Source organism: Equus quagga, chromosome 13 (genome assembly GCF_021613505.1).
Source record: "Equus quagga isolate Etosha38 chromosome 13, UCLA_HA_Equagga_1.0, whole genome shotgun sequence".
Classification (NCBI taxonomy): domain Eukaryota; kingdom Metazoa; phylum Chordata; class Mammalia; order Perissodactyla; family Equidae; genus Equus; species Equus quagga.
Genome location: NC_060279.1, coordinates 65,774,793 through 65,795,368, shown reverse-complemented (window position 1 = coordinate 65,795,368; position 20,576 = coordinate 65,774,793). Strand labels below are relative to the sequence as shown.

At 42.0% G+C, this 20,576-nt stretch overlaps 1 protein-coding gene across 1 annotated transcript in view; it reads right to left on the bottom strand.

The window, feature by feature from the left end:
* The window catches only part of PMFBP1 (polyamine modulated factor 1 binding protein 1), a 46,017-nt gene that overhangs the window by 7,465 nt on the left and 17,976 nt on the right, over window positions 1-20,576 (bottom strand). The window contains exons 4-14 of the mRNA XM_046682047.1: window positions 19,821-20,042; window positions 14,292-14,462; window positions 13,191-13,301; window positions 10,688-10,814; window positions 10,437-10,594; window positions 8,758-8,998; window positions 6,534-6,723; window positions 6,226-6,379; window positions 5,451-5,618; window positions 5,053-5,190; window positions 508-672 (exon numbers count right to left, since the gene is read on the bottom strand). Of these exons, the coding sequence (XP_046538003.1) occupies window positions 508-672; window positions 5,053-5,190; window positions 5,451-5,618; window positions 6,226-6,379; window positions 6,534-6,723; window positions 8,758-8,998; window positions 10,437-10,594; window positions 10,688-10,814; window positions 13,191-13,301; window positions 14,292-14,462; window positions 19,821-20,042 (1,845 nt within the window). The remainder of the gene's footprint in view (window positions 1-507; window positions 673-5,052; window positions 5,191-5,450; window positions 5,619-6,225; window positions 6,380-6,533; window positions 6,724-8,757; window positions 8,999-10,436; window positions 10,595-10,687; window positions 10,815-13,190; window positions 13,302-14,291; window positions 14,463-19,820; window positions 20,043-20,576) is intronic.

The following is a 20,576-nucleotide window of genomic DNA, read 5'->3' as shown; positions in this document are numbered from 1 at the left end:
GTGGCCGTCAGAGGCCTTTGGCCCTCTCTGCTGAGTCCTGAATGGAGAAGCCTTCCATCCCCTCCTCGTCATCTCTCCAGGGTGGCTCAGACACCTGGTCGCCTTGCCTGGTGCCCCAGAGATGGGTGGGGAGTGACAGTGGTTGGTTTTCTGCATTGCGTCATCCCCTCCCCTTTTACCTCTCTTTCCAATCCTATGAACTGATCAGCCAGGCAAGATCAGCAAAGGGATGGGGCACAAATTTCCCCAACAATTCAGGTTTTGGGAAAACCCTGCCCCTGGGTCCCCCATGGCAGAAAAACTTGTTAGATTTGGCCTCCCCCCTACCCTGAAAAGCCTCACTAAGCGGAAGCAGGCCTTCTCTGGATGGATATCCCAGCCATGCAACGGTTTGTAGGGGGCCCTGGTGGGAGCCAGTCTGCAGGGGACTGACTCCTGAGCCCCTCATGCTACTCAGATATTTCTTTGCCCATAAAAAGCCCTGAAGATGAGAGGGTGTGGCCTCACCTTCTCGAGGGCTTGTGTCAGGTCATCTTGGCAGGTGGCTGACTTCCGAGATAATTCCTCGTAGACTTCTTTACTGACCATGGTCTGGAGACACTGCTTCTCTCTCTGCAGAGCCTTGTCCAGCTGGGCCTGCAGACTCGCTAAGGCCTCTTTCTGCTGGGCTACCTTTAGGGAGGGGGAACCTCACCATCAGGGTTCATGGCTACAGAGGCATTCTCTGTGTCTACAGGAAATGGACACGCTCTGGGCTCTCCTTTCGGCCCTGACCTGTGGAGCAGTCTAATGGCCACATCCCCACTTCACTGTTGTCAGAAGAAGAGCTGCCTTTCCCAGCTCTTCTGCACTCCTCTCCCCACACTTCTCCTTCTAGTTAGTATGTCCCCCTGATTACAAAGAGTACTGGCAGCACTGAGTCATGATGTGTCAAGTACACAAAAACTCCCTTTCACAGACTCTGGAGCCTTTGATATGGACGTGGAATCCAAGTCCAGGATAGGAGACCTGAGACATTTCAGTTGTGTGCATTGTTCCTCACTTAGTTCCTGATGAATTCGCCAGACTTGATGCACCACGAAGGCAGGACTTGTGTGTTTTCTTCATCACCGTATCCCCACTACCTACAGCTCAGGGCGTGGCACCTTACAGGTGCTCAGTAAATACTAAATGATTTTTTTTGGACTGAATGAAATATTTCACTGGGCAATGTTTGGGAGGAGGAAAGCATTGAACACGCAGTTTAAAAAGAAGTGGCAGAAGTGTGTTTAAACATTGAAGTCTGTGTCTTAAACTTAGTAATGAATATTCATGATATAGTTAAAAGGAATTGAGATCTGGAGTTAAAGGACCTGGGTTGAGGTCTTAGTTCTGTCATTTACTTAATCTCTTTGAGCCTCAGTATCCTCTTCTGCAAACTGGGATACTTTCAACTCTGTCATAAGGAGGCTCTCTTTCAGGGCAGCCATTTCCTCCTGGAAGGCTCTGAGCTGCTCCTCTTTAGCGGCCAGCATCTTGAGGTCACTCTGGTGCTGCTTCTGCCACTGCAGCACTTGGCAGCTCATCTCCTCCAGCCTCTTGTCAAAGGCGTGCACCTGCTCAGGAGTGCAACGTGAGGAGGGGGACACCCGTTTGCCACGCTGACCCCAGAGGACCCCTGACATTTGATTTGTGATGATCAAATGAGATTATGTCTGTAAAAGGGCTCTGTAAGGTACAAGCCCCTATATAGCTATGAGTTATGATCATGAATATGCTAAGAAATTAGCCATCTTGTTATATACTTTAAGTACAGGACAGAGATCAACTTCTAAGTCTGGAAGCAGGAGGGATCTTAGGAATTCACATGCCTGACTTCTGTTCTCTGGTAGTTAGTACACTTGCATCCTCCATGTGGCCATACACACATAAACACACTCTTTTTTCTTCAGTAGCTGTTCAGTGCTTGAAGTTTTTTATTTTTGCCAGATGGAATTTTTAGTACCTTTGACCCTAGCAATTAGTGAGATGAGGAGTGTTAGATTGTACTTCTGACCCTATATTATCATGCCCTGGGGGTGAAACTATTCCTAAAGATGGAATAATTTGGTCTTTTGGAAATAGAAGTACATCTTTTCTGGGTACTTATTCTTTTTTGTGTGTGTGAGGAAGATTGGCCCTGAGCTAACATCTGTGCGAATCTTCCTCTACTTTATGTGGGATGTTGCCACAACGTGGCCTGATGAGCAGTGCTAGGTCCAGGCCTGGGATCCAAACCTGCGAACCCTGGGCCGCTGAAGTGTAGTGTGCAAACTTAACCACTGCACCACTGGGCTGGCCCCTTTACTGGGTGCATCTGAAAAGCATGGAGTCAACTGGGTCTGCCTAGTAAACAAGGGCAGTCACTGGAGAAACTACAATTCACTAAAAGCTCTTGATAATTGGTGGCCCAATTGAGAAATGTCACCAAGAGGTGAGATATTAAAAAGAAGGGTGATGAAAAAGATCATGATGATGCTAGAAGCTAAAATGGAAGCTCCATTTTAAATTCCTTTAACGTGAGTGTTTTAGCTTGGAGAAAGATACTAAAAACCTGCATATAAACATATGTAAATTACAGAATCAAGGAGTTTTAATAAAAGTTCTCATAAGGCTCTACTCTGCCCTTGCCAAAGGCATTAGGCCTAGACGGTTTTATGGGTGAGTCCCATTAAGTCATCCTTGATTCCTCGTGTTCTCTCGAATTCATTCCATCAGTTAGCTGGGTTAGCTCTGCTGCCAAAACACATCCTGAATTTGCTAACTTTTGTCTTCACTGACACCACTCTAGCTTTGATGGCAATAGCCTCCTAACTTGTTTGCTTACTTCCACACCTACCCCTCTCCAAAATCCATTTCCACACATTAGTCAGAGCTATATTTTGAAAGCTTAAATCAGATCAAATCACCTCCCCTGCACTTTTGAAGAAATCTCATCAATGTCTTTGCATTGCTCTTAGAATAAAATCTCAAATTTCTTAACAGACACCACAATGTCTGCCCCTACCTATCTTTCTACTCTCATCCTATACCAATATCCTCTTTGATTACTACACTCCAGTCAGACTGGCCTTATTTCACTTCTTAGAACATTCCAAATGTTGTATCAAAAGAATAATACATGACACACAGTCAGGACTCATACTAGGAGTGTAAGGGTGGGCCAAAATTAGGATCAATTAATTAATTTTATCCACCACATTACAGGGAACATCATACTGAAAGAGATGGATTCCATTCACATTAAAAGCAAGAAAAGGATGCTACTGTTGAACACCATACTGTAGGTACTGTCCAATGCAATAAGGCAAGACAAATGAAATAGGAATAAATGTTGCAAAGGTTTAGAAAATTGTTGTTGCTTGCAAATGATGTAACTATCTGCCTAGAAAATCCATGAGAAGCAACTGAAAAATTATTACTGCTTATAAGTGAGTTAAATAAGATGTCCAAATACAGAATAAATATATAAAGCTAAATTAGCTTTCTCATTATTAACAGTAATTAATTATAAAATACAGTAGAAAAATGTCCTAGAATCAAAGAGATGGAAAGGATCCCACGCTATATTGCTATGACTTCAGATGGAAAATTTTAAAACTGAGATAGAGAATATTGATGGGAAATGAATTTTAGAATGCAAAACTAAACATCTTTCTAATAGCTGTTTTGATTGATTCAATAAGTCTACCACACTTGGGGTATGCTTTAAAAAAGTTGAACATGCTTACACACACATAAAACTCTATGCTCCCTGATTTCCACCGAAAGAATTTTGAAATTAGTGCTTTTACTTTCACATTTACATGGCTATCTTTCTTGTGACAAACATGAAAATAGGCTCATATTAAATATTTAGGTCGTATCCCTTATATTCAGAGAGGTTCCTGGGGAGTCTGAGTGACTAAGACCTCAAGTCTGGATCACACCAAAGGAGAGATTTATATCTCTGGAGGACAAAACTCCAGAAACATCAGTGTCTGTGCTGTCTAATGTGGTAGATACTAGCCACATAAGCTTATTTACATTTAAATAAAACCAAAATTAATTAATATTAAAATTAAAAATTCAGTTCCATAGTCATATTAAGCCATATTCCAAGCACTCAATAGCCACATGTGGCTAGTGGATATAGTATTAGACAGCTCTAATACAGAACTTTTCCATCATTGCAGAAAGTTCCATTGGGCAGTGCTGTTCTTAAGCTTAAAATAGTCATAGTATTTTAAGACTAATTTTTTTATATTATGAAGGAATCAGAGCTGCTTGGTCTCTTATTTGTAAACCAAGAGACCACCTATCAATGCACCTATCAGGATGCTGTATTTGTTTCTTGCCCAGAAAGATGGAATGTATTCAGTTGGGGAAAACATCACCATTCATGATGAAGGGGAAAGAGATTAGGTGTTAGAGCCAGATGATCCAGGTTCAAACACTGTTCCATCCCATCACTTACTGTGTAGTCACTTTGAGCCTCAGCCTTTCTTTCCTCCATAACCGGAGGATCATAGTAATGTATGTCTTGTTGGGAGTAAAGCAGATGGACGGCACACAATGGATTTAAGTAGACAGTCAATAGATGATGACTGATTTCAAACATAGTGCCTTGCATATATTAGATGCCATTTATTCCTTTCTGCCATCTTTATTTGTGCAATGAAAAATAATCGTCTCCTCTTGCATCCCTTTTTTGTACTTTGGGACTATTTTTGGAAGTCTTCCCTAGCAAATTGCCCCAAACAATGGATTCACTCAGCTCTGGTCTAAAATACAGCATTGGATGACTTGATAGTTTGGGAGCTCCACCCGATATTAGTAAGACCTTCCACACATGGAAGAAACGTCTCTTTGGTTGAGCACCTGGGCGCAGAAGGGTTACTCCACTTCAAGGAGGGAGGTGGAGCTGCAGGCTCCACAGGATGCGCATGGGCCAGGCAGTTAGTAGCATTTCTGTTCTGGAGAAGAGCTAGGTACTGATTTCAGCTCATCACATGGTTCAAGTTTCTCACCCCTTTGGGGTTTCTGTCTACTCACCTCATTATTCAGCTCTTGGATGACTTGCTGGGAGGTGTTGTATTTGCTGAGACAGGAATCCAGTTGGGTAGAACACTGCATTAACTGTGCCTTGAGATTCTCATTGTCCTCCTCCAAATTCCTCATTTTCTCCTTTGACTGCTCCCCCATTAACGAATAAAGCCCAGAAAAGAGGCGTTACTTCAAACTTCTACAAAAGCCCACTCTTCCTTCCCTCACCACAGCTCCATCCCGTGCCCTGTGGAATACAGAATTCCTCCCCACTTGCTGTTCTCCTCTTCCCTCCCTTCTCTCCTGAAGTCTGAGCACCCACGGCCTCTGTAACCTGCCAGGCCTGGCTGGGTTCATGTCCAGCCCTGGATTCATGATCTGGACTCTTCCCAGATTTTCCTTCTCACCATCTTTTCTGTCCTTTTTGCTTCCTGTCGGAATGCCTCAAACTCTTCCTCCAGCTGCTTCGCCTGTTCTTTGCTCTTTTTCAACTGCTCCCGTTTCTCCTCCAGTAACTTTCTCACCTCCTTAAGCTCCTCTTCTAGATTGTCTTTGGTAGAGGTTTGCTCCCTGAGCTGAGAAAATAAAGACTGGCCTGAAAGATAGTCTTAGACTGTATAGTTTTTTTGGGGGAAAAAACACCCAAAAAACACCCCAGACAACTGTACACAGGGAATGGCTGAAATAAATATGAGGACAACACCTTGGTTATTTAGCATGTATACTAAAGTTTTCCCTGATGTTCAGCAACATCTTTTCTTCGTTCAATTAGATATAGCAACTAATTTTATTTATAGATTAATTTCCCACGCATCAACCTTCTCTCTACTTACTCATCAAATCTTTCCACAAAAAAATCTCTGTGAATAAAGTTTTAAAAAAAATCTTAGAAAAGCACAAAAGGAAAAATTCAGAGATCAAAGACTTTAAATTGACTGACAAGGATAGATTTTGAATCCTAGAGGGAAAAAAACATTGTCCTTTGTTTTTAAGCTTAACCCTTGAAAATGCTTATTACTGGTCGTGGGAACTGGAGCTGACTGGCTGGCTTAGCATTCTAACACAAATTCTGGAAAATCAGTCTGCAAAGAATTGGTGGTGGAATCTTCCCAAATAAAGACCAATATACTTAATCCTAAACAGAGTAAATGCTTGAGCTGGCTGCTTACTTGCCCTTCATACCTGGTGTTGAAGGACTTTTATATGATCTAGCATGTCATTCAGTTTCGTATCCTGCTCAGCCACTGTCTTCTGAAGCTGCCTCTTTTCCTTGTCTGAATTTTCAAGATTCCTCACGGCCTCTGAGAGTTCTGATGTCAGCTGCTCTATCCGTTTCCTAAAGCAAAGTGGCAAGAATGGGAGGATGGACTTCAGAGTCTGCATTGGCCGACTGTGAGCTGGCTTGCTATTGCACTTTTGAACAGCTGCCCACAGTGTCCTGACTGGCTCACGAGAGACAGAGTCTCTTTCTGGAGGTGAACCTGTGGTACCTGCTGCACCTGAGTTCCTCTTTAGCCACCGAGGAATCTTTCTGCAGCTTCTGAAGTTCTCTCTGTAGCTCCTGTATAGTCTCTGACTTCTGTTTATCCAGCAAAAGGGAGCTCTCCAGTTTCCTCTGGGCATCCTCCAGGTTATCCTTTGCCAGAATGGCCTCTTCCTTGTATTGAGCTGCTTGCTGAGCTGCAGAAGACAGAAGACAAGCAGGGGGCATGTCCATGAGAGAAGGCAGTAAGCGTGAAGAACAGACTCTCAAACAAAATCAGTTAAAAAGTCTGTTCTTTCATTTTGGGACCTACTTCAATTTCCAATCTATCCTCATTTCTCTCCATTTCATTTTTACTCCTAAGGAGCTCTGTTAAATTATCTGTCTTTGACTACCTCCCAGTCGTGGCCCCCTCGTTGACTACAATTAAACAAATTGGTAGAAATTGCTCAGTATCTCTTGTGTGACTCAACATGTTATTAGGGACAGATCCTGACCCTCATGGAGTTTAGCGTCTAGTGAGGGAGACATAGCCGGCTCACCTGACGTAGAGAACACAGTAGAAAGCTCGCACTGATGCGAACTCAGGAAGCGAGATCAGCGTGGGTAAGAACAGTGGAGATGGACTTACAGAGGAACAGAGGTTGAGCTAGGCCTTAGAAGAAGTGGGAGGAAAGGAGTTGCAGGTGAGGGACGGTTAGAATAAGCACCTGGTGACGGGATGGGGAAGGCACATGGGAAGAGACTGGTTTGATTGAAAGGAAAGTGGGAAGGAGTGCTGGGAGACAGAGGTGAGTAAGTGCAGGGACTAGAGGGGGCTTTGGAGGACGCCGAAAGCCTGAGAGAAATGTTTAGACTTGGTTTGGTGGGCTCTTGAGCAGGGACTGACATAAAGTAAAGAGTGCTTTAGGAAAATTGGAATGGATTAGAATGGAGAAAGACTTCCTACAATATCATTTAGCCCACATCCTTGCCTCCACTGGGTATGAAGGGAAAAACACTCAAATAAGTTGCTTGCTGGAGTTTTTCTAGGCCAACTAGGCTCCCACATCCTATAGTTTCTACTATTGTTTCTACTTTAAACATCACTCTCCTCTCCATGTTTTCAGTCTGGGATACTAGAAGAAAGATGGAGTCACTAGAGAAATAATTACACACATTGGAAAAGAGGAGGAGGATTTTTTTTTTTTTTTCTTTTAAAGCAAGGAAGAGAATAGGTTCAGTTTTGGGAATGTTGAGTTGGAGGAGAAGTTGGTTGCCCAGGTGGAGCGAGTCCCTAAAGACAAGACTGACTGCAGGTGTGAAGTCAGGGCTGGGGCTCTAGGTTCTGGAGTTGTCTGCAGAGAAATGTAGACAAATGCAGGAGGAGAGGCACTCACCAAAGAATGAGTGTAGAGGGAGAGGAGAAAGGGAGGCGAGCAGAGTCTTAGGTTATGACTGATGTCAGAGCAGGAGGGAAAAGAAGAAACAGTGGTGAGATATATGGAAGAACAAGGGACCTGCTGTGTCTCCAAAGCTAAGAAACAATGGTTGAGGCGTGAAGGCCAACAGCATCGACAGACAGAGTTAGAGCAGGGTGAGGAAGGAAACCATGCTTTGGACTTTTTTTTTCCTAATTGATATATCATTCACATAACAAAATTTACCCTTTTAAAGTATAAAGTTCAGTGGTTTTTGGTATACTCACAAGGTGCAACCAACATTAACATCTAATTCCAGAACATTTTCATCACCCTAAAAGAAACCCCATATCCAAGGCAAGAAGTTACTGGTGATCTCTGAGAAGAGAATGTGTTTGGAGGCAAAAAGGAGAGAGAGCATTAAAAAGCAGGGAAGGAAGAGGTGCATTGTGTGATGACTGCCTTGGAGAAGATGGAGAGGACCATGGTGCCAGGAAGCCAAGTACAGAGCCTGGTCCTCCCCGTGGCGAGGAAAGGAAAGGCTTTCCATGTGAGCTGCTGCGAAATCGGTGGGCGTGGGAGTCCGCAGTTCACTCTCCCACACTGAGCACCTGCTACGTGGTGGAGGCTTCAGGAAGAAGGTGAGGTTGGGTGTGAGTGAAGGAGTTCAGAAGGGCTGTCATCACTGCTGTGAAAGACAGCAGTTGAGATGAGATCACAAGAGGGTTTGGAGGAAGACAGTGGAGAAGGAGAGCCGTTCAGAGAAAGGAGGAGCTGCTCTACCCCACGGGTTGGAAATGTGGTGGGAACGGTGCCTGGGGGAGGCCTCACCAGCCAGCTTCTGCTGCTGTTTGTCGTCTTCGAGACAATCCCTCAGCTTCTGGATCTCAGCTCGCAGGGCCCCAGAATCCACTTTGCTCTTATTCTGCTTCGCCTCCTGGATGGCCATTTCGAGTTCTGTTGTCATTCGTTGCTGCTTCTCCAACTCCTTCTCCTTTTTTATGAGGGTGCTCTGAACCTGTGCCAGTTCCTTCTCTAGCTCATGCACCATTTCATCTTTCTCTTGGAGGAGCTGGGGGAGAGCAAAGTGTTAATGCTTATAAAGGCCTGGGCAGTGGTGAGGTCAGTTAGAGATCGTCTTGAGTCCTCGTCCAGTCACCATCTTCTCCCGTCTGGATATTGCAATGACCTCCTACCTGCGCTCCCTGCCTCTCCTTAGGCTATTCTCTATGCAGTAGCCACAGGGGGGGGCCTCTATAAAGGCAAGTCAGATCTTGCTATGCCTCTGCTCAAAACACTCCACTGGCTCCATCTCACTTAGAAAAAGGCCAAAGTCCTTACAGTGACCTCCCAGGATGCTCAGGATCTGATCTGACCTCACATCTTGCCACCCTCACCCCTCCCTGCTTGAGCTGGTCTTCTGGAACACTTGAGCAGACTCCCACCCAAGGGCTCTCGCACTTGCTAGTCCCTCTGCCTAGAATATTCTGCCTCAAGACCTTTGCCTGGGTGGCTCCCTCACTTCGTTCAAATCTCTGCCCAAATGTCACCTTATCAAAGAGACCTTCCTGACCTCCCTGTGTAAAACAGCCACTAAGCTGTTCTAGGAATTTATCATTACCTGACATTATATTATATGTTAGTTCTGTTATTTGTTTATTGTCTCTCTACACTAGAATGTGAACTCCAGGAGAGTAGGGATGTTACACGTTTTATTATATTCTTAATGCCTAGAATAGTGCTTGGCATATCATAGGAGATCAAAAATATTTGTTGAATGAATCTATGAATGATTCAAAGCTGTTTATCCAGACTCCTTGCTTCTCGTCATCAGCTCTCCAAACATGTCCATTTTGACCGGTGGATCACCTCTGGACCTTGAAATGATCAACCAGTCAATCAGTTGGATTATTTCTACTAGCTCAGATAAAAGCTTAGAGTTGGAATAGCACTAACTACAAAAGTTTGCATTGGTTTCACAAGTTTTCTGTCCCTAGATCCATTTGGCTTTTCCGGGAGCTTGCTTTATGTTGGCAACTACAGTTCTTCTAGGGCACAGCTCCACTAATATTTTCAAACTGTCTGACTTGCATATTCATAAGATATTCATAATTTTAAAAACTGAAATTCACTTGAAATTCTTAATAAGGCCACACATTCTTTTATGGCATTTCTTTCCACAATCCAACATAAACAGAAGCATAAGGGAACAACACAAGTGTGTCCCAAACTCTTGTCCTTGAAGGGTTGAGAAAGAACCTCTTTCTTATAGGGCCGATATCTCTATTACGGTCCCTGGATAATGATATTTTATATACTTACTGCGTGCTATAAGAAATATCAGAGAAGTGCGCAGAATCCCCTCTGGGTCTGAAGAGCCTGCAGTCTCATGGTGTGGGTGTTGGTGTTTCCCGAGTGATCACAGTGGGTGTGGAACTGCACAACCTGCTCCAGCCCAGGCCTCACACCTGCCCTGTCAGCAGCTCCAACCAGAGAGCTCCTTGCCTTACCTTGTCTTTGTGCAAACTGAGCTTTTGGGTCTCAGTGAACTGTATCTGTAGCTCCTGCAGCCGCCCTTGCAGGATGGTGACCTCCTTGTCCTTCATCTCCATGTGGGCAGATGTCTCCTCCCGCAGCCCGTGCAGGTCCAGCTCCAGCTTCATCATGTCTACAGCAGGGTGAGACAGAGTGCTTCTTGCTCAGAGGATGGTCCTGGCTTCCTTCTGGCTCCCCCACCACAGCCCGCCAGCCCATGGTTTACCCTTCAAGATGTGTTTCTTCTGTTCCGACACGGCTTCTAGCTCCATGCGCAAGTCCTTCAGCAGGTTCTGGTACTCCTCCACGTGCAGGCACTGGCTGTCTTTCTGCTCCTGCAGGTGGTTCAGGATCTGGGCAGACAGAAGAGCAAGGCAGGCTGGGGACATGGGGGAGGAAGGCTTTCTAAAATGCCGAATGTCAAGAAGAGGCAAAGCCCCAGAGAGAGAAAGTAGAGTTGTGGTTGCCAGGGGCTGGGGAGGGAGGGGAGGGATTGCCTGCTCACGGGTACAGGATTTCTTTTTCGAGTGATGAAAATGTTCTGAGATTAGTGGTGGTGCTTGCTCAAGTTTGTGAATATCCTAAAAACCACTAAATTGTACACTTTAAATGGTGAATTTTATGGTATGTCTATTATATTTCAATTTAAAAAATTAAGAGAATTAAAAACAGGGTGTGGCAGACTTCTCAGGCTCACATAGAATGTGCACAACAGAAGCCACTCCTTCCTCCCTGAAACAATCGATGGTATTTATGAAGCACCTACTGTGTGCCAGACACTGTCCTAGTGCTGGCTATGGTGGAGCAAACCACACAGACACAAATCCTGGCCCCCCTGAAGCTGACCTTCTAGTGAGGTGAGACAGACAAAGAGCACAGCAAGAGTGACTTACGGAAAACCTTTAAAGTTGATGGGTGCTATGGGAGAAACAGAATAGCAAAAGGGGAATGGAGGTGTATGGGGTGGCAGGGGCTGGTGGCAATTTTTAAATAGGATGCAGGGATTGGCCTCACTGAGAAGGTGGCCTCCAAGCAGGGACTTGCTGGAGGTGAGGCAGTGAGCCATGTTGTAGGGTTCTGAGCTTTGTAGACAGCAGGACTCGGCAGTGAGAGGGCCCTGGGGAGAGAACACGGAGGAGGCTATGTGGTCAGAGGGAACCAGTGGTGGAGAGAGCAGAAAGAGATGAGGTGAGGTGGTTGGTGGGTGATCACATCACGTGGGGCTTGCAGTCTCTGGGCAGGAACTTGGGCTTCTACCCTAAAGGAAAGGGGAACAGGCTGTCACTAAGAGAAGGCAGGAACATGCGGCCGATGAGGAGCAATTAGTTGTCTGGGCATTAAGGGCTGCTGGGGAGAGAGAGTTACGTGATTTCAGAGCTGACAGTGAGGAAGGACTGCAGCATGAAGACGGGGGAGGGGGTGGAGGGGACAGTTGGAGAAACACAGGGCAATCACCTTATGACCCAGGGGTGGGCACTGCAGGGCTTCCAGGACCCACTCTACGCCAGGCCAGCTGAGTGGGCAGAGGCCTGCTGACATTAACTGTGACGTGGATATTTCCATTCCTAAGAGAATACCCAGGTAACATGAAGGCTTTGGATAGGACATATAAAACGGCAGGAAAACGTGTATTCTGTTTCTTGGGGGAAGTCTATCATTTTAAAAAATGGAGTGTTAAAGAGGAATTAATGTTTAGTGGATATAAAGTTTCAGTTTTGCAAGATGAAAAAGTTCTAGAGATCTGTTGCATAGCAATGTGGAGATACTTAACAGAGCTGTGGTTAAGATGGTAAATTTAACGTTATGAGTTTTTTACCACTATAAAAAAATAAAAGAGTACGGGAGAAATAGAGACATTTTTTAGACCAAAAAAAGAGAGAATGTTATGAGAGAGTGCTGTAGGTCAGAATGTGAATAACACGGAACTGACCTTTAAAAGAAACATTGACAGATGTCCAAGGAGGAACTCCAAAGTTCAGTATTGATCCCTTATTCATTCAAACTTTCTGGCATCAGAAAGTCCTGGAAAGAGAAAAGTCTCCACTCCCCAACTAGAGGACCCCTTGGGGAGCTTATCTGTGTCGTCTAGTCTCTCGGCCACCCCGCTTTGCTGCTATTTCCCCTTCAGCAGGCCTGCCATCACCTGCCCACAGCATGGCCTCATGCGCCTGGCTTTGCCTTGTAGCTCAAGATCAGGCATGACTGACTTAAGATAAGACCTCGCCTAGGAAGGCACCTAAGCTTGTTTTGACTACTGGTTCGTCACATCTCGCTATTCATTTATATGGTTTAAATGCTTACTGCTAGAATCAACTTTTGAGATGGCTTTGAATATGAAAACATCGAGTTTTCAAAAAAGGGAGTAAATTTGAATTAATAATCTTCCCTAAATTTGCTACTTTTCAACTCCAGCCAGAAACTAGAAAGCTGGATGGTTTTTTCGAATCTAGTGAGCCAACAGGAGTCTCTTGTCTTGTTGAGGTGTACTGTTAGAAGTGGGTCAAGAGAGGCACGCAATTCCAAAATTCAGTCTCAAAATCTAATGCTGCCAGACACACTCACTGGGGCCTGGCATACATTATCTACAGTATTCTTGTGGCAGGGTCAACCAAGATCACATAAGTATAAATTAAAATATAATATAAAAATAAAAAATAAGCAGGAAGAACCAGAATCAGAGCCAACTTGGCCTGACCTCACCAGGCACAAATAAGAAAAAGCTCTCCCACCTTTTTGATGTCTTCACAATCTTCTGAGGAGCTAGGAGGATGCCTGTGGGTGGCTGTGTAGGAAACAAAGTCTGCTTGTAATTTTATCAAAGCCTCTTCACGCTCCAGAACCTGCAAACGAGCACAGGTCAGTTATGCTGAATGATCAATGCGAGGTGCTTGTTACTATTACTGTTTTTGCAGGGTGTTCTTTTTTCCAGCCTAAGTTTGTTGTAGTGTTGTATAATTCATCACGCACTTCCTGTGGGGTTGGTAGGGAGTAGGGATTATGTTCTCAATCTTACGTCAAGGTTCACTAAGGCAAAGACAGGGATTTGTCTTGAGTTTGTCAGTGGCCACATTTTGGACTCCATTCTGAACCTCTTTGTGTGGTCCAGTTTATGAGGTAGAAGAAAGCTCTTTGGAGGCTGTGAGGGAAAGTTGTACCTAATCTATCAGAGGCCAGGATTCAAAGTTCGAGAATCAAAGAAGGATGTTTCTTATGGAGTGGGAGAATGTGTGTTGAAAATTATAAAAAACATGAAGTTTTTGTTCTTGCTTGTTTTGAAAATAATCCAAATAAAACCCAAGCATTGAAAATAAGAAATGAAAATCTCCTCTCCATCTAGTCTCTTCTCTCTCTGAGAAGGGGCACCACTGGCAATTTCTGGTTTACACTTCTATATTATGATCAAAGACTTAAAAAACAAAAGTGGAATTGAACTATACATAGGATTCTGCAACTTACTCTCAGTGATATATCTCTAACATCCTTCCATGCCGTCCTTGCAGATCTGCTTAATCCTTTTTATTGGCTGCCTTTTATTCCACAGTTTGGATATCTCTTTAACCATTTCTCTTAATCTCTTTAACCATTTCCATACTGAAAGGCACTTAGGTTGTTGTGTGAGAGATTTTAAGTCTCTTTACAACCTTGAACTTAGTGTGGGTTGGGCGGATGCATACGATGGAGAATATGAACAAAAGGCAGAGGCAAGTATATTTAAGACATTTGAGGAGTCTTGGTGAAAGAGATTACTTTAGGTGACTTTTTTCCCTCCTTTCTTTCCTCATGGCTTTATTTTGGTCTCTCAGAAGAATGTTCTAGAACAAAGCACTTACCAAAGCGTTACTACAGGCTAGCTTATTTCGAAGTTCCTGGATTAGATCATCCTGTTCAGAGACCTTTTGCCAGACTTCAGATAGTCGTTTCAGGGTCTCCTGATGCTCTTGACTCTCGCAGACAGAAGTGCATATACGCGTCTTTGAATCATCACCTTTGTTCTCGGGCTCCTGGGGTATTTAAAAATAATGGGTTGATTTTGTTCCTAATTTTTGAGTTAAATTCAGAATGCCATGAGCATGAAAAATCTGTAGCTCTATGTTCTAAAAGTTTATGTTCATATATATGAATCATAGCTTCCTTAACAAAAGGAAAAAACTTAAGTGCATACACTTGGTAAAAAGTTCAAACAGGTTCACAAGAGAATACACCGAAAAGTCAGTCTTCCTCCATCTTGACCCTCTGTGACTCAGATCTCCTCCTCCATGACAGTCGGGGTTACTAGTGTTTTGGGTATCATCCTTCCAGGGATGTTTTATGCATATTTGCATATCTATCGAACTCCCTATTTTTTTCTCTTCACAAATGAAAGTCTTCTACACACTATTCTAAGCATTGTGTTTTTGCTTGACAATTTATTTAGGATACTTTCCATATTATTACCTGTAGATCTATCTTACTCTTCTTTTAAAATTAGTTTCAAATGGCACAAGTTATACTTATATATATTATCCTTCTACAACACTGTAACATTACTAGCAAGTCTACATTTCTCTTTGGCCATCATCCCATACTTACTGCATTCTCCAGACATGACAGTTTGTGCGTATCCTTCTAGAACTTTATCTATACCTTTACGTATGTGTAAATGAATCTGTAGAACACAGATGATATTATGTTGTCTTTTTAAAAGATAAAAATTGATTTTTTTCACTCAACAAGATATCTTAGAAATTTGTCCATGTTAATATATGTGCTTCCATCTTGTTCTTTTAAATTGCTTTTAAATATGTTTATCTAGTCTCCTACTAATGGGAATATAGGTTTTTTCCAAGTTATTTTCTAAAATGAAGCTGAAATGAATATTTTTGCACATAAATCTTTGAATCCCTATTCTGGGATACGTGTAGATTAAATTCACAGGAATAGGACAGCTGGGACTTATTTAAAACTTTGATAGAAGTTACATAATTGTCCTTCAGAGAAATTGTACTGGTTGATGCTCTCATCAACATGAGTATGCCTGTTTTCCCAGAACTGTTTTCTTAAAAATGTCTTTCCCTAGATCATCTGAAATCATGCCTGAATTCCATTGCTCCATGGCACTAATATTGGGGTGAACTGAGGCAGATAGTCATAAAAGAGCAAAGAATTCTAGTTTGGATGTAGATCTTTCCCCATTAAACTTGTCTCTCTAATTGGGATTTTTCAGGTAAAGCTGGAAATAGTTCATGATCACTGATCATTAAAGCTGCCTATGAGCAAGCTGCAGAAGGGTCAGTCAGAGGTCTAAAAGTGACCATAAATAATGTTCTTATAAATAATTTAGTGTATAAATAGGTATAGGAGTGGAAAACAATACAAAATTTAAGAAACAGAAAGATGATATCTACAGGTTCCCATACTTTCTTATTACTACAGGATGAAAAATAGAAATTAATTTAAAAGTGATAGAAGAAAAATTCCCTGAATTGAAGAAAATGTAGACCTCACATTCAAAGAGTCAGTTAAGTGTTGAGAGGTTTAATAAGAAATAAATTAAAAAACTCTGAGCCTAAGAACCTCCAAAGTTTAAAGAGATAAAACAGACGACTTGCAAAAAATGAGAAACAGACTGAGATGCAACAATTCCCCTTCAGTACTGCGTGGTATAAGACAATGCAGCAATATCTCTAAAGACTTAAAGAAAGGTTATTTGAAAGTTTGCACACCCAGCCCAACTAGCATTCAAGAATGATGGCAAAATAAACCTTGTTCAGACATGGAAATACTGAGAAATTTTACCACCCACAATTGTTTCTGAAAGATTTAAAAGGAATTATTACAGCAAAAGGAAAAATCCAAGAATGTTGAAGAGTAGAGAACACTGCTGAGTAATGAGTAAAAGTTGGTTTTATTTGTAATCTTAAATATAAATTTTATATGTTTATATGTAGAGATTAAAAAAAAAGATGAAAAGTTTTTCAGCTCATTTTTATTAGGGTAACATAATCCAGACACCAATATGAGATGAGAGCTCAACAATTGAGGCCATCAAACCAATCTCATTTCTGAAAATAGATGCAAAAATAAAATTTTAACAAGTTTAGTATGGAAGTTTATTATAATTTAGTGCAGCAAATTTAGTATAGCAGTGTATTATAATTTTAACAATAATAATATGTCATGATCAAGTAGGATTTATTCTGGGAACATAAAGATTGTTTTATAAATGAAAATCTATTAATGAAATCCACTTCATTAAAGGAAAAAAATTCTATGATTACTTTGATAGATGCTAACAAAAGTATCTCATAAAATTCAACATTCATTCCTGATAAAAACTCTTGATCAGGGGCCAGCCCTGGGGCTGAACGGTTAAGTGTGCTCACTCTGTTGTGGTGGCCCAGGGTTTCATTGGTTTGGATCCAGGCACGGACATGGCAGCGCTCATCAAGCCATGCTGAGGTGGTGTCCCACATAGCACAACCAGAGGGCCTACAACTAGAATACACAACTATGTACTGGGGGCTTTGGGGAGAGAAAGAAGAAGAAGAAGAAAAAGATTGGCAACAGATGTTAGCTCAGGTGCTAATCTTTAGAAAAAAAAAATTCTTGGTCAACTACATATAGACAATTACATCTTCAACTTGAAAAAGGATATCAATAAGCAGCCAAGAACAGACATTACACTTAATGGTGAAATACTAGAAATATTTCCTGTAGAGTGAGGAGCAAATCAAGGATGTTACGATTCTACATTGTTTTGGAGGTTCTGGTCAATGCAGTAAGATGGTAAATAAGTTGTATAAAAGTTGAAAAGGAAAGTAATTTAGACAAATCCAAGATGGCCAGCTGAAAATCTAATAAAAGAGCTCAATAAGGTGAGAGGATAAGAGATTTCCTCTATATCAGAAATAATTAATAAAATTCAATGTATGAAAGATCTCATTTATAAAACCAATAAAACTGTGATATATCTAGGAATAAGCTTAGTTAGAAATATGTGAGATCTATAAAGAAAAGTGTAAAATCTTACTGAAGGACGCATAAGAAGACTTGAAGAAAAGTAGAAGCATGTCATGTTCCATAAGGAATGCTAATTTCCTCTAATTTAATATATAGTTTGAAAGCAAATCAACATAAATCTTAATTTAACCAAGAAAAGATGTACAAAAAATGGCCAAGAAATATTTGAAAGTAGAAATAGCAGAGGACCTGCCCTAAAAGGAGTTATCAAAACATAATATCAGTTAAAGTGACTAAAAAACTCTGATCCTTGTGTAGGAACCAGCAAGTAGATCAAAAGAACAGAGTCCAGAGAGAGCGTACAGTGTGTACAGAGGAATCAGTGCATTTGCTGAGTTGGAGCTTCACATCAACGAGGAAAAGATGGGATGCTCAATGAGCGGAATTGAGACAACTGCAGATCTATCTTGACAAACATAAAATTACAGCCTTATTTCATTAACTACATATAAACTAAAGATAGTTATTTCGTAGATGGACTAAGGCTAAAAACAGACTGGCTAAAAGTAAAAACATAAAAATACAAAATTATAAAAGAAAATATAAGATAAACTTTTATAATATCAGGGGTGGAGAAAGCCCTCCTAAGCAAGACATAACACCTTAGAATCTATAAAGAAGGACCGAGAGATTCAACTCCATAAAAATTAAAAATTCCTGTGTTGTGAAAAATATCATTAATAAAATGAAACCAAAAGTCACAAACTTGGCAAAAAGATTTGTAACATATGTAATGAAGCATTATTACCTGTAATAAATTAAGAAGCTCCTATAAGTCAATACAAAAAAGACTAACAACCCAATAAAAAGTAGGTTAAGGATTTAAACATGTGATTAATTAAACAGAAATCCACATGCCAATACGCTTATGAACAGCGCTCAATACTTTGTTAGTCTGGGCACTGTGATGTGCCTCCCGGACCCTCTTCAGCACTATAGGACTTACTCCCCTAGCTCAGGAAGTGCTGCCTGAAGAGAGCCCTCCACTGTCAGCTCTTTTTGGGGAGTGTCTGGGCTGAAGAAAACTTTTGCCCAAGCTCATGCCTCTCCCTAGGGACAGCTCACATCCAATAACTGATCAACAGGGAGATATAAGGGCAGCTCCCTTCCCCCCAATCTGGGACTGCTCTGAAGGTCCATGCAGCCCCAGAGCGCCCCATGGGGTTGGCTGAGACCTTTGTCGGGACTGCATCACAACTCATCCTCCCCCCTCTGCCCAACCCTGCTTCCTTCCCCTTCCTTTCACAGTAGTTGATACCAAGAGCTCCCTCTAAAAATGTGCTTCAAACTAATCTGTCTCAGAGTCTGCTTTCTGGAGAACCCAGCCCACAACTACTAGAATTAAAGGAAATGAAAATTGTAGTAAGAAAACTTGTTTTCATCTATCAGTTTAGCACAACTTAAAAAGATTGAAGATATAGAGTGTGGGGAAATAAACTCTCTCAACTATTGTTGGTAAAAGTGTCAAATGGTAGAACCTTTCTGATATTCAATTAAGAAGTATCTTTAAACATTAAAAATAAGCATATCCTTTGATCCAGCAATCCCACTTCAATAAACTACTCTGTAGACATAAGGATGTTCACTTCAGCTTGTTTATAATAGACAAACAAGAGAGTAGATGGTAGAGTCATACTATAGAATACAAGGTACTAACTAAAATAAATAGTCACGATATACACTGAAAAAGCAAGGTGTAGAACCACATTTATAAAGTGACCCATTTATGTAAAAAGAAAACCCTAACTATTTATATAACTAACTGTAGAGCAAAAGGCTGGGGAAGATTCCTAGCACATCATTCAAATGATCGCCTAAGGGGAGGAGAGTCAGGTGGAGGAGGCTGAACGTGGACATTTACCTTTAACCTCCATAATTCTGTCTAGAGAGCCTATATTGTTGTATTACTTGCGTAATTAAAAACAGCAATTAAAAGGAAAAAAAATCCAAATTCAGGCATTTTGGCTCTGCTTTGCTATATTTCAGGGCTTTCTCCTCCCGTTTGATCCTGAAGTCATGATTTGCATGAGTCCTGTGAGGTAGATGAGCCCTCCACCAGACCCCCATGAGAACACGGCAGATCTGAGAGCTCATCTGCTAATCCTCTTCCTGCCTTATTTGATGTGGTGGCTATTTACAATGATTAAGGGCCTCAAAATTGCTAAGGAGTAATCTTACAGGAGATGTGAAGGTGAGAAGTTCAAAAACTGAGGGCAACAAAATTCAAGGGAAGGAACTGACATGTGGGTGAAGGTTTGGGTTTCTGGCAGGGGAGGCTGGGACTGTTATAAGGGATCAGCTGGGAGCTTGATGTCCACTTCCTGGAGCTCCTGGTGTGAGTGGTCTGGTTTAAGTCCTACCTGACTGACGATCCCGCTGAGCTCCCCCTCCAACATCTTCACTTGGCACTCCAGTAACTCGATGTTGCTCAGGGAAGTCTGGTATTTGTCCCTGTAGAGGTTTAAGCTCCTTTCCAGGGAGACGATCTTGTCCCCAGCCAAGGCAAGTTGCTTCTTTGCAAAATGGAGCTTCTTCCCCATGTTCTCACTATGATTTCCCATTTCCTCCTCATAGAGGGTCACCTGTTGGTGTAGGAATGAAACCACATTGAACTCATGGGAGCACATGCACAGATAGGCCCAGCTGCATGGAATAGGCCCAGCACAGATCTAAAAGCTAAAATTTGTCATGTCAGAATGTTAACGATTAGAAGTGAAAAAAGATTGTCCTACGTAGGTGGTGAGCTCCTTAAAGGCAGGGACCATGTCTATTTCCCATTCTGCATGGCATGGAGTAAGAACTCAATCAAGACTTGTCAGTTGATTAATAGGAATGAATTTATATAGCTCCATTTTTTTAAGGGCTTGAAATGCTAGTATTCTTTCTTTCCTTGGTATTTGCTAGAGGGTCTGATTTAGGGAATGGAGAGCCCTCTTGCACACAGGTCCATCTGGGCAAAGTTCCCTAGAGACAGTGGGGGAACATGACCCAAGGTTTCTCTGGGATTTATATGATCCTTATTTAGATTCCTTTTCTATCAATGAATTAGCCAACCAACTGACAGATATTCATTCAATGCTCATCAACAATGTCTTGGGTGCTGAGGGGATATATAT